This window comes from Prunus persica, chromosome G6 (assembly GCF_000346465.2).
Source record: "Prunus persica cultivar Lovell chromosome G6, Prunus_persica_NCBIv2, whole genome shotgun sequence".
Lineage (NCBI taxonomy): Eukaryota > Viridiplantae > Streptophyta > Magnoliopsida > Rosales > Rosaceae > Prunus > Prunus persica.
The window spans coordinates 28,680,255-28,692,869 of NC_034014.1; the positions used below are offsets into that span (position 1 = coordinate 28,680,255).

At 36.9% G+C, this 12,615-nt stretch overlaps 3 protein-coding genes across 3 annotated transcripts; 1 reads left to right on the plus strand and 2 right to left on the minus strand.

The window, feature by feature from the left end:
- LOC18774209 (putative UDP-glucuronate:xylan alpha-glucuronosyltransferase 5) lies at positions 169-2,067 on the minus strand. The gene is made up of 2 exons (XM_007208532.2): positions 1,320-2,067; positions 169-1,097 (listed from the first exon to the last, which is right to left on the minus strand). The coding sequence occupies exons 1-2, from the start codon at positions 2,065-2,067 to the stop codon at positions 169-171; spliced, it is 1,677 nt and encodes a 558-aa protein (XP_007208594.2).
- Positions 3,594-4,523, plus strand: LOC18775471 (cyclin-P3-1). Its single transcript, XM_007208122.2, has 2 exons — positions 3,594-4,032; positions 4,197-4,523. The coding sequence occupies exons 1-2, from the start codon at positions 3,653-3,655 to the stop codon at positions 4,369-4,371; spliced, it is 555 nt and encodes a 184-aa protein (XP_007208184.2). The 5' UTR covers positions 3,594-3,652; the 3' UTR covers positions 4,372-4,523.
- LOC18775066 (mitochondrial Rho GTPase 1) lies at positions 4,622-11,529 on the minus strand. The gene is made up of 15 exons (XM_007207071.2): positions 11,114-11,529; positions 10,520-10,742; positions 10,250-10,382; positions 9,812-9,961; positions 9,311-9,487; positions 8,914-9,165; positions 8,300-8,368; positions 8,159-8,214; positions 7,646-7,727; positions 7,252-7,463; positions 7,077-7,146; positions 6,565-6,677; positions 5,947-6,097; positions 5,624-5,810; positions 4,622-5,120 (listed from the first exon to the last, which is right to left on the minus strand). Exons 2-15 carry the CDS (start codon positions 10,735-10,737, stop codon positions 5,047-5,049), a joined length of 1,944 nt encoding a protein of 647 aa, XP_007207133.1. The 5' UTR covers positions 10,738-10,742; positions 11,114-11,529; the 3' UTR covers positions 4,622-5,046.

The following is a 12,615-nucleotide window of genomic DNA, read 5'->3' on the forward strand; positions in this document are numbered from 1 at the left end:
ATATACCCATTCATAAGAAAAACCCAAATTCCACAATTACATAAATTACTCAAAAAGAAAAGCAGTGGCTATTTTTGATACAAGGAATATTCAGAGAGGAGAAATCAAACCTAGAATCTCGGGTGCAGGGATAAATGCTATGTTAAACTACCTCAAAGCTAGGTAGCTCTATATATTCAAGTGATGTTGTCTAGGGTCCTTAACCTCAATTTTCCAATGCCCATCAGACAAATTAAACTTAGATGCTCTATCTCTCCTCTCCTTCAACTCTGCATCCATCTTCTTTGTCAACCCACAATAAGATTTGAGCTCCTCTGGCATTTTATCATACACTTTCCACCACCTCCTGTGAGTCGAGTCACTTGCAAAAACACTTCGTCCATTCGCTTCCCAATTACAGTCATAATCTCTGTAACACGTCCATGGCTTCTTCCCCAAGTAATGTATTGCGTAAAGGTCCTTGGGCATCTCATTGTTTCCTTCCTTACTTGGCCTGTTAAACATTTTCAGGGCATTTAGCCTCCAAGGCAACCTATGCCACCATGTAAAAATCTCATTCAAAAAGCCCTGATCACCGCCATTGTACGGTTTGATCTTGAACGTTTTTCGCATTAGGTATTCGAACATGCAATTGGATGGCTCCACAACCATCAAGCCAGAATTGAACAACATCTTGTTATTTGACACAGCTGACAATTGTGGGTACATAAAGAACCTGTCTATGTTTTTGAGGACCAAAAGGTCGGCATCAATGAAAATGACTTTGTCATACTCTGTGAGCTGCCACAGGCGGAGTTTGCTGTAGTTCCACTCGTTGTATGACCCTTTTTGGGCAAATGCGCTTCGGATTCTTTCGATTTGCTTGATCTTCCACCCTGCCGCGGTTAGGCCTTGGATGGAGGAGGGAGTGATGGAGTGATCAGCAAGTAGGACAAGGTCTTTGGTGGAGTTGGTTTGTCTGATGCTTTGGGCTAGAGCTATTGCTCCACAGACATAAGCTTCTGAAGAGTGCAGGATTGTTACATAAGCAAGCCTCCGCTTGATGTATGGGGTCCATGAGCTTGAGTTATACATGAACTTTTTCCAGATTTCTCTACCTGCAACATATTCAAAATATTTACAAACCCAAATAATTTGTAACATTATGTAAATTATATATATTTCAAATTGGCTCATGTATGTGCAACTATGTCTATATATATTTACATTGACACTATGTGACACCATATATTTGACCAACTATAACCAACCAAATGTAACGTTGACTAAAAATACGGTTCCATGAAGAAATTCTTATTAGTTAACTAATTAATTAGTACCTGTTTCTGCATAACCAGGAGCAAGTTGGCAAGAACCAACAGGCATAAGCACCTTCTGTTTCAATCTCCCAATATCAGGCATATAAACCCAATAGTCCCCTCGGTGCATCAAAAGATCATCACATCTGAAAATCTCCACCATGGGCCCACAAGACCCGATAAACACAACGTACACCGTTCGATGAGCATCAGGCTTCATCCACCCTTCCCCCACCACTAGATTAGCCACCACCAAATTAACTTGTAACCTAAACACATCCCTAATCCCTTCCTTGTCACATGGGACTTTGGCAAGCACCACATCGATGTCCTTATACCCTTCTAATTTGGGAATTGGGATTTTGGGACACTTCGGGGATCCCCATTTCTTGTCTTCATCGATCCATTCTGGAAAATAGTCCCCCCATTTTCGATCCTTGGACACGCGCTCAAACCCTACTGAGACTGTCTCAATCTCAACTTGATCTTCTAGTCCATGAAGTTGACTATGAATATAATCATCTACATTGACCAAACCAACCTTAATTTTCCTGCCCTTGATTTTGAATACTTTGGAAATGGCAATGAACCAATCCACATTCTTGATTTCATTCTTAAAAACCTGTTGGTGTCGACTGGTAATAACAAGGTTACTGGGTTTCCCGGGTATAAATGATGATAAAATTAGGATTAAGAGGCACAGATAGAGAATAAATAGATAGAGAATGAAGTGTTTGGAAGAGAAGGAGGAGAAGAACTTGGAAGCCATTTTCACATAATTGGGTGAAGCAAAAGCAGCCTTCCCTTGTGGCCTTGTATGAGAGTGTAAGAGAGAGCCTTGAAGGAGCATATATTTTTCTACCAAAAAAATGAGGAGCATAATATTGCTACATGTGGAAACGGTTTTAATAGGAAGGTCTGCATGGTTGTACGTTCCGCGAAGATGTTTCTGCATATATATATATATATATATATATATATATATATATATATGATTGCAATTAATTCCATATATATATATACGACTCTTATATGAGTGTGGATATAAGGATTTTATTCCATTAAAAAAATATACCTTCCATCTTTCAAAATACATACAACCCACCTATGAGACGAGTTTCTTATGTTGGACCGGTGTCGAATTTGGTACATAGGAATTAAGGACATGCTTGCGTATCAATAATGGGTATGGGAAGAAAAATGGAATGATTTTCATTCTTGACTTTCACGCATTTACTTGCAGTCATGAATGAAAAAATGAATCGTATATGTACAAGTTAAGTAGGAGCTAAATTTATTACGAGTTAAGTAGAACTTTCTCAAAGTGAAGATGAAGGTAGAATATTTTTACCTTGCGGATTCAAAAATAACCCGTACTGGAAAAACGAGATGTGAAAATCAAAAGAAAATGTTACCTGCTTGAGAGCGGGTAATTAAACTATTACCTTAATCAGGTAGACAGTTCAACATATGCTAAGGGCCAGTTTGCTGTGGAAATAATCGCTGTCAGATTTGCTGTGAGAGAAATCAGCTGTAAGCGAAAGCTGTTTGACGTTTGGTAAACTTTTTGTTATAAGTGTTGTTGGTACTATTTCCGGCATAATCAGAAAATAATTCCCGCATAATCATTGAACCCAACGCATCTTCGAACTGATTCCTGCATAATCAGAAAATGAAAGCACCTCATTAGCTGCTTTTCCTTATTTTCTCTCACAACAATTTTTAACAGTAAGTTATTTTCTTATAGTTTACCAAACGGACTGGGCTTCCCAAAATTTTTGAAAAATCACTTATCACCCCAAATAAGTAATGCCAAACGGGCACTAAGAAACATATCTGGCAAGTTTGCCCAAAACAGGCATCCAGCTTATTATAACAAGAATTAAATTTCATACGAATTAACAAATAAATGGTGGGATACTTTGCCTTTTATTTCAGTATAAATCAAATAGTAAAAACAATTCCTTGAGTATAACATATTCCATTTCAGCAATAAAAATCCCTTGAAATAGTTTCAAATAAACACAAAAAATCGATGGAAGATGCAAAAGAGAATACTCTGCAAAGTGAAATAATCTAATAAAATTATATCGCCTTTTTATCAAAAAAGAATATTCAGGTTTTCATAATTTTGGAACCCAAAGTGGTGCCCTTACACTTTATCCTTTGTATTGTTACATCTTCTTTCTTTGCTATTGAATATGTGCCTTAATTTATGCCGTAGTTTATACTATTATCATGTATATCTCTAAGTGGCGTTAAAGAAAAGAAAAGAATAAGTAAAGAAGCCAAGAATTGAGCCACAATATATGCATCTTTCAGAGCTAAAATCAAAATTGTCTCTTTAATTAAACATGGGAACAGTGGCACTTGATGCCATGGTGTTCACCGCTTTGGGAATATTGGGAAAATCTGCAACAAGAACACCGCGAGTTTTATCGGTTGTTTCTTCGGTTTTCGAGAGATCCATTCGAAAGAATGAGAAATTAATTAGGCGATCAAAGATGAAAGATGTGATTACAATGTTCCACGCATCAGAAGTTCCCGCCTTGAGCATAAGACGGTATATCGAGCGCATTTTCAAGTACTCAAGCTGCAGCCCATCTTGCTTTGTTGTTGCATACATATACATCGAAAGGTTCCTTCAACGCACAGGGATTTGTCTTACTTCTCTCAACATTCACCGCCTTTTGATCACCAGCATTATGGTCGCTGCAAAATTTATGGATGATGAGTAAGTGCCTACTTTTCATGTTTAAAATTAAAACGCTTACTTTTTGTGATCATTTGGTTTGTAAGTGTATCTCTTTGTGATGTTCATGACTGTCTGCAACACAAATACAAAATTCGTCCTCATTTTACTTTGTGGTAGGTGAGTTACTTTTCCTGTGACTGCAGATGTTATAGCAACGCCCACTATGCCAAAATTGGAGGTGTGAGCTTATCTGAGTTGAACAAATTAGAGATTGAATTCTTGTTGAGTCTGGATTTTAAACTCCATGTAACTATAAACATGTTTGGAAAGTACTGTCGGCAGCTTGAGGATGGTGTTGGAGAGAACCAAATTAGTTGAGGGTGTCCAGCATCCGCGGAGACTGGCAAAACGAAACGCCTTTGTGTATGGTGTTCAGACACCGAATTTGATTCTATTTCAAATTGAAAAAATGTAAAATACATTAGGGAACCTTGGTTTTTACAATACTACGTTGAGTATTACCATGCCAATTTTATTGAACAATTTGTACCCAATCTGTGTAGGCAACATATGCAAATACCTAATTATGAACACCACCTTATCAAAATTAAAAGTTAAACCAATCCTCTAAGGCCTTAATTAATGGCCCTCCAAAGAAAGCTTCCGCCATGTAGCTTTTCCATTTTTGATGATATTAAAACTGAATTTATCTCTATTGACATATTCTTGGACGCTTACGGAAATGACAAACGCAAAAAACGAATTTACCCTTGTAAGTTGTATATCATCTGTTTCAAAGAGCTTTAGCCATAGGCACAATGGGAACCTGATGGAAAGGAAACATTTGGCGCACTTGATACAACCCTGCCGAGACGGCAAGAGTTGAAAGGTTTCAAGGGTGTAATAATTGAACAGATACTTGCAATCTCTCTACAAATCCACCCAACAAAATGGGGAACTGAAGATGACAGCTTCGTGAAGCCATCAAGTTTGCAGAAAGTCGGCCTCAAGTAATAAGTCGGTTGATGCACATGAAACTTCATCCTTTATCCTCTAACCGGAGGCATTCTTCCTTGCAGCATAGACACGGTAAGCTGCCAGTCCAACAATGGCCACTGCAGCTCCCACTGTGAAGAGCAACCCAAATTCCATAAAGTACACAACCTAAATTATAACCACTAAGCTTGGTGCAAACAAATTGACAGATGAAGCTTGGTTACAACAAAGCCAACATTTAATCAAACACATAATCATCGAAAATTGCTGAACCAAATTCATTAGAAACCCCATCCAGAAGGGAATACTCATGACCAACAAATTTGAACTTTGACCACTGTTTATTAACTGAAAATCCATTCAAATGCGTGCCTTTTTAATATAAACTTCTCCTGAAAGTGAGCACATTATTTCAAAACCCAGAAAATTTAAATTACCCTAGCAGTTCTAACAATTCCTTTCTTCTCAAAAGACATATTACACATGCATCCACCAGGTATTGAACCCCAGTAGTCACCCTCTACCCCTCTTCTTAAGGGCAAGGATATGCCATGAGGCCCACATGTCATTAGTAGATATAAAAAATGACAAGAACCATATAAATGAACAATCGAAATGCAAAAGGTCGTCATACCTGAAACAACCATAAGTGAGCGGTTTATGAGCCGGTGGTATTGCTTGCGGCTCCTCCCAGCCTCAGTTTCAGGAATGCTCAAATGAGGGTGCTCTGCAGCACTTACAATTTTACGAAATAAATTATTCAAATCACCCAACTTTGTGCTGATAGGTATAGGAGCCTCTGTTCCCATATCTTGGCTAACCTGCACGAGCATATTAAAGATGTGTTAATTCTTGTTTTACATAAGAGAATGCATTGACATCTAATATTACAATTCCAATTTACATAGAAAAGTATATGCAAAGAAAATATAGTCAATGAAAAAAAAAGCAATATACCCTCGTAGAATGTTGTATGGCCGATGGGAATGAATCCATATCATCTTTAGCTGCAACAATGAGGCAAGGAACCTCAAAGCCAGTATCCTCACCATGACTAGCAACTTCTACCAGCAACTGAGTTGCTCTCGTCCAGGACAACTCATCAGAACTAGCAAAGAAGAAGGCACCAACTATTAGAATTCATAGGTAATTCAACAGTAAATAAAATGAATTTTCAACAGTAAGGAAAGAATATACACATATTAAAGTAATGCTCTTAGCCAACAACCTAAAGAGTAGGGTACATACAGAATACATGTGTGCAGTAATCACATACACAAGCCATCCTCAACAATGACCTTTTTCGTTTTTTTGCTATCTAGACAGCTGAAACAAAGATATTCTGCTTATCTCTAAATTTGCCAGTTTTCTAAACACCAGAAGTTTACCATTTACATTAGATGAGGGCCCCACTTTTAAGTACAAAATACGAAAAGATATATCAAAGTATAATAAATGTTTTAAATCTGGAATCATAAACTTAAGACTTAAATAGGAGAAATAACTAGCAAAATGGTACCAAAAGATGAAAAAACAGAATAGGAAATTATACAACCATTTTAGGCTTCTGCTTACCTGTCGTGAACAAACACAGCTATGTCACAAGCAGCCAGAGCCTCTTTACTTGACAGCAATTTGCTAACTCCATCTTCAGGAATCTCTCTCAACACTAGAGTTTTCTTGAGTCCCTGTGAAAAACATATTTAAAAAATTAGACAACCCATTAAAAGGACTAATAATAGACCTCACATAAAATTTAGATTGCCAATCAAACTATAGTTGTACACATAGGAAAATTATTTATAAATAAAAGCTCGGAATAACTGAAAGCAATTAAGCATACACTCAACACAGTTCAGCGATGAGCTAATACATTAATAACCCAGTTCATGTTAGAGGTAAAACTTTATACACTCAATTAATTTTCTAAAAGGGGGCTTTTACATTGCTGCTTTCTTGTTTCCCCATGATGAGTTTCAGGCTCTAAGGAATACACACAGAGAGAGAGAGAGAGAGAGAGAGAGAGAGAGAGAGAGAGAGAGAGCATATTCCATCTAATTATAAAGATTTCATGTAGTACAACTTACCCCAGGTTGATCAACAACATTAACTGCATAACGCTCCTCAGTGTTTGGATTATAATTATCAGAAAATGGCCTGCATTTCCAGTTATCATAAAAAAAAAGTTAAGTAATGTAATATAAATAAATAAATATTAAATTCAAAGGAGAATCAATCTAGATGATAATCCATAAGATAGACCTTCCAAGAAATGAATCCAATAGTGCAGACTTCCCAGCCCTCTTTGGACCAAAAACGAAGCATTGGAAAACATTTCTTTCCGATTGCTGCTTCTTGCGGTCTAAACGCCTCTTCCTAGTCACACGGATTGTGGATGAAACATCACCAGGATAACCAATGTATATCAGATTCTCCATCGTAGAAGCTGGGTTTAGGAGTGTCATGAGGGCCCACTGAAATTATGCATATTACTCATAAATATGTGGGTACATGCTAAAGAGAAAAAATAACAATTGTTTGTAAATGCACGTTGCATGTGATAAAGTACAAACATGACTACGAATGTTTATGCAATTATAAAGAGCATAATATCCCTTCCCCCACCAGAGAGAGACACAGAAATATGCATACATACCTGTGACAAAAATCCATCAAGTGATAACCCTCCAAATGCATTTCTCTCTGCAGCATCCGTATATGGAAATTCACTAAACGGACTGCAACATCAAAGGGCAAAACTTAAAACATGCCAAGATATTCATAGCTAGGGTGGTAATGAACTAGACTGAGCAAAGAATTTATCAATATTAAAGAACTCTGAAAACATTATGAACTATGAAGCTTCAAATGACCAAAATTTTAACTGAAAACCAACATTTAGGTAGAAAGTCATGAATTATAAGTAACAACAGCTAGGCCATGTGTACAAATTATAATATCAAGATTCTACTCACCAACAAAGATTGACATATCAAGTTGATCATAAATTTCATGATATTTAACACTCTTACATTACATCATAATAACAGATGAGCAAAAATGAAGTGAAAACACAAGTGCAAACAGGACCTCATATGGAAAAGAAACAAGTTGCAACCAACTAAAACAAATTGAAATTTAAAAGATGATTCTCAAGAAATACAATTACCTTGCTGGAGCAGTAGAAAATAGTTCATCAAGTTCACGTGGTCGTAGGGCCCCATCCTGGTGGAAAGAACAAAAGTCTTCATGATTAACATATCTAGGATAAGAGAATGTAGCATTTGGAAAGATCAGTACTGAGACATACTTCGTCACTGTCAAACACGTCAAAGGTTACCCTTAGAAAGTCGATTGCTTCATTTGTCATCTCCACACTCTGCCCACATGCCAACAAAATTAAACATAAAACAGCTTCAGAAAATATAAAAATAAAATGAATTTTTAGGACATAATGGAATATTGTATAATTAATAAAAGAATTTCATGAACATGATGCAATTAAGGTGGCATGATTATGACACATCATATATAGGGCTCAGTCTTGTCTCTCGAAGACCCTGTTTGGATTGATGCTTCTATGGTTCTAGCAAAGAATATGTATATGTAAAGAGAATTACTGATTAGGCAACACACAAGCACAGACCTAGATAACAGCAAAGAGTAGCTCTGGGCCTCTGGCTTGTTCAAAATGGTCAGAATAAGGTACTTAATTAATAGGACTCTAACACTCATTGAATAATCAATTTTAACCAAAATAAAGGCACTGATGGCAAAATAACATAAATAAGGTACTAAATTCTTGAAAATGATTACTCAAAAATCAAGGGATCTCTACTTCGCTTCAGCATGAAACATCAGCACGTAATAAAGTATCTCAACACTGTTAGCGCATAATAGAAACAGAAACTCAATAAATATTACCTGATCAGGAGTCCGTTTCGTAGGAGATGGGATTAGTTCATCTGCAAGTCTTATATCATTATTGTATCCAAACTTCCTGAGGACAGTCCACGTTGTCTCTAGACGTCCCTTTTCTATAAATAGTGCATGAAGGAAGAGAAATCCTGTCAATGTAAGCCCACGTTCATTGACTCCTTCCGGTAACTTTTCTTGCACAACCCTCTTAACACCCACTATCTCAGAAGGTTGCAATGGAGCATTGAAACATTTAACCTGTTTACAATAAGCATTGAAATATTCATGAATCTCAGGAACAGGTTACCATGAATTGAGCTAAGGAGATTCGAGAAAATAGCCATAAGATCATATCAAAAGATCACATAGAACACTAGGACTTTGAAAAACATAAAAAGATAACCTGGAAATCATTCAACTCTGCATCACTGAGGGCACCATCCCTGTCATGATCACAAAGAATGAAAATCCGCTTCAAGGCTCGGACACATTGGTCCTTCAAAGTCTGTGTTTCCTGATCGAATAACGGGCCTGTTGGATGAAGAACAGCTTTTTGTGCATAGTAAAAGACCTCAGGAATCTGAAAATACAAAGCGTTCAATAGTATAGAGTCAGAGAATTACAGTGTCAATGCCAAAATAACAAAAAATACTTGCAACATAAAGCCATCGATTGAAATTGATCCTTGGTAGCCATTAAATAAAACTTTAGCGAATGTAACACACAAGTAGTTCATATAAATGTGTGACATACAATAAACAAGTCCCCAATCATTAGGAGCCAACCCAAACACACATAATAAAGTATGAAGAAATGCAACACATCATATGGTGCATGTTTTCACAAAACAGTGACATACTAAGAAGCAGCAGAACTTGAAAATAGAGAAGCCATTACTACATACCTGAATATGTTTAAACGCTGAACACTCAATGCAAGTCTCAATCTCCCGAAACTGTTGCATTATTGGTGACATCACTTGTTCCAGGCTCACCTGTTGGTTCTCATCTCTCAAATCCAGCCTACAACCGACCACTATAACAGGTACCTTCACCTGCTCATTAAATTTGATATTTCCCCATCAGAAGTAATACTAAAAGACAGGTGTTGTTTATTTTAACGTCTATATCAAACCACTTTTCAAACAGATCAGTTCAGTAATAAATTTATCGGCCTTCATTTTCACAGAGAATGAAATACCGTTGAGATTAAGGTTTTCATCAGGTGTTTTGTTCTTCTAGTTTTCTCTTTATAGAAATTGGATGTTAAACTTATCCAGTAGTACACCATATATAGTAAGGAAACAAAAAAAAAAAAAAAAAAAAAAAAGGCATGCACACACCTCTAGCTGACGAAGTTTTGGAAGCCAGAAGGTACTCAGTCGATCAAGAGTCTGAGGCTGATCACAAGCATACGTAAGCACAATTGCATCAGCTCGCTTCAATTCTTCAGCAACTTTACTATTATCCTCCGGTCTGATTCAGTAAACAGAGTGAAACAATTCAATCTCAGCAGGAGGGTGACTGAAGAACACGACTGATTCTCTTTTCCTTTCCTACATTTCTCAGCAACTAAACCAATAATTTCCTTATGTCAAGTATGAAATTCATACCGAGATGATGTGTCGATAATGGTGATGGGCACGCGTTCAGGGTAGAAATCTTCAGGCAGCCTGGTCGGGGGTAGCAGCGGAGGCACATTTGCTGGGAAGTTCTCGGTTGCAGCAGTCACAATCAAGCTCGATTTCCCAGTGCCACGGTCTCCGGCCACAACGATCCGGACAGCGGTTGGGGTGGCAGGGTTATCAGTTCCTGCTGCAGCTTTTGCCATTGAAACTGCAGATAAAAACCCAAAACCCTAATTGCTCAATAAAACTACCAATACTTAAAATATGCAAGAATGTGATTCGGGCGTAACGCTTTGCAACAAGCGCAGTGGCATAACCAGAATTATTCAAAATGATTAGTGGCAAACGCGAATCAAAAAATTGCAATCACACATAAATCTTATGAAGCTTTCAGTAGCTTGTGAGTGATGCAATGGCAAAACCGTAAATAAATTCAGTTTTTAAGGGAGTAAAGATTCAAACAATCAAGTAATATAAAGTACAAGAGATTCGAAGAACCTCAGTGTTGTGAATGAGTGGAAGTGCATAGAGAGAAGGGTGGGGGCGGTGGCGGAAGCGATGTCATGAATGGTAATTTACCTGGAATACCGGGGGATAAGTGGAGACTTAAGAACTCTTTCTTTGTCGAGGAAGCTTCAGTAGAACCCACCAGAAACCCTAGCTGGTCAGGTGGTGGCGGTTGTGGTGGCTGTGGCTGCGGCTGCTCGTGAGAGAAAATGTGAAGAAATTTTCAGAGAAAGAAATACGTTTTTGGTTTGTGTTTTTTTTATTTTTTTACCGGATTCTTATATTTTATTTTTAACGATAGTGACACGTAGGCCAATGTGGCTTATTCGGCAAGCTTAGTTGTATGTTATTTGGCTATTTCGCCACGTCGGGGTTATGCGAGAGGCCTACCTAGGAATTTGAATGGGCACTAATGTCTATTTCATTCGAAGTTCAACAAGAAAAATAACATTAGTTTAATAAAGTTACACTACTTAATATTGCAAAAGACACCAATTCTTGTTGAATTAGCCTCTCGACCAATGTGGATCATGTTAGCACAGCAGCCCATTCCACTGGCGTCTCTTCCTATCGGTATAGTTGTAGTAGGATCTTTTGTGTTTGGTTGCATTAAAGATTTTATGTTTAGGATTGAGGAGCTTATTATATTTTCATGATACGACTCCAATTTATGTATTATTCTAATTGTTACGTGGTATCAGAGATTTTCAAGAACTTTCACGAATTTCTCTTTTTTGTACTTTTTCATGGCTCTTGATTCTACATCTTTTCTTTATGGTCCTAATATAATGGTGCACATTTTCTCAAACTTTATGGCACAAATTATTTGTTATGGCTGCAACTCTTATTGTGAGCTATCTACCCTACCCAGCCTTGCTATAACAGTTGGGTGCTCTACATCTTGTGAGATTTGGGACTGTCCCATGAATCATGTGTTTGTTTGAAAATTAAATAAGGTGTTTAATATTTTGTAAAAGAGTTTGTCACGGTGTTAAATGTTATTTGCTAATAATGTTAGTAATAAATCTGAGTATATTTGAAATCCATGTTGATTGGCATGAAGGAGACCTTTTTTAGGAAGCACGTTGGAGAAATTAAATATTTTTTAACGGATCACAAATTAGAGCTCAAAAATCGTCGTGTAGAATAAAAAATTGGAACAAAGTAGGATAGATTGTGCACTAAACCATCAAAATTTAACTTTGACTCCACTTTAGTGTGGAGTTGACCATCTTGTATGAGAATCATGCGTACTCATAGAATGAGGTGTCATTCTATAAAAAATAAAGACTTTTCTAAGTATAAGTTTGCTACCTATAGGCTATATTGGAATTAGTTAGCTACATATCATTTCTAATCAAAGGTAATCGTACCTCATAAATTCAAAATTTATATCAATAAGATATAGTTTAGTTGGTTGAGTTATTTCACTTATATATATATATACATATAAATGGAGATTTAAAATCCATACACCCATATCATTCTCGCTAAAAAAAAAAAACAAGTGCCTAAAAATATTGATCGTATAGTCATATTGTTATTAAATTATCCTTTTAGATTTATTTTAAGAA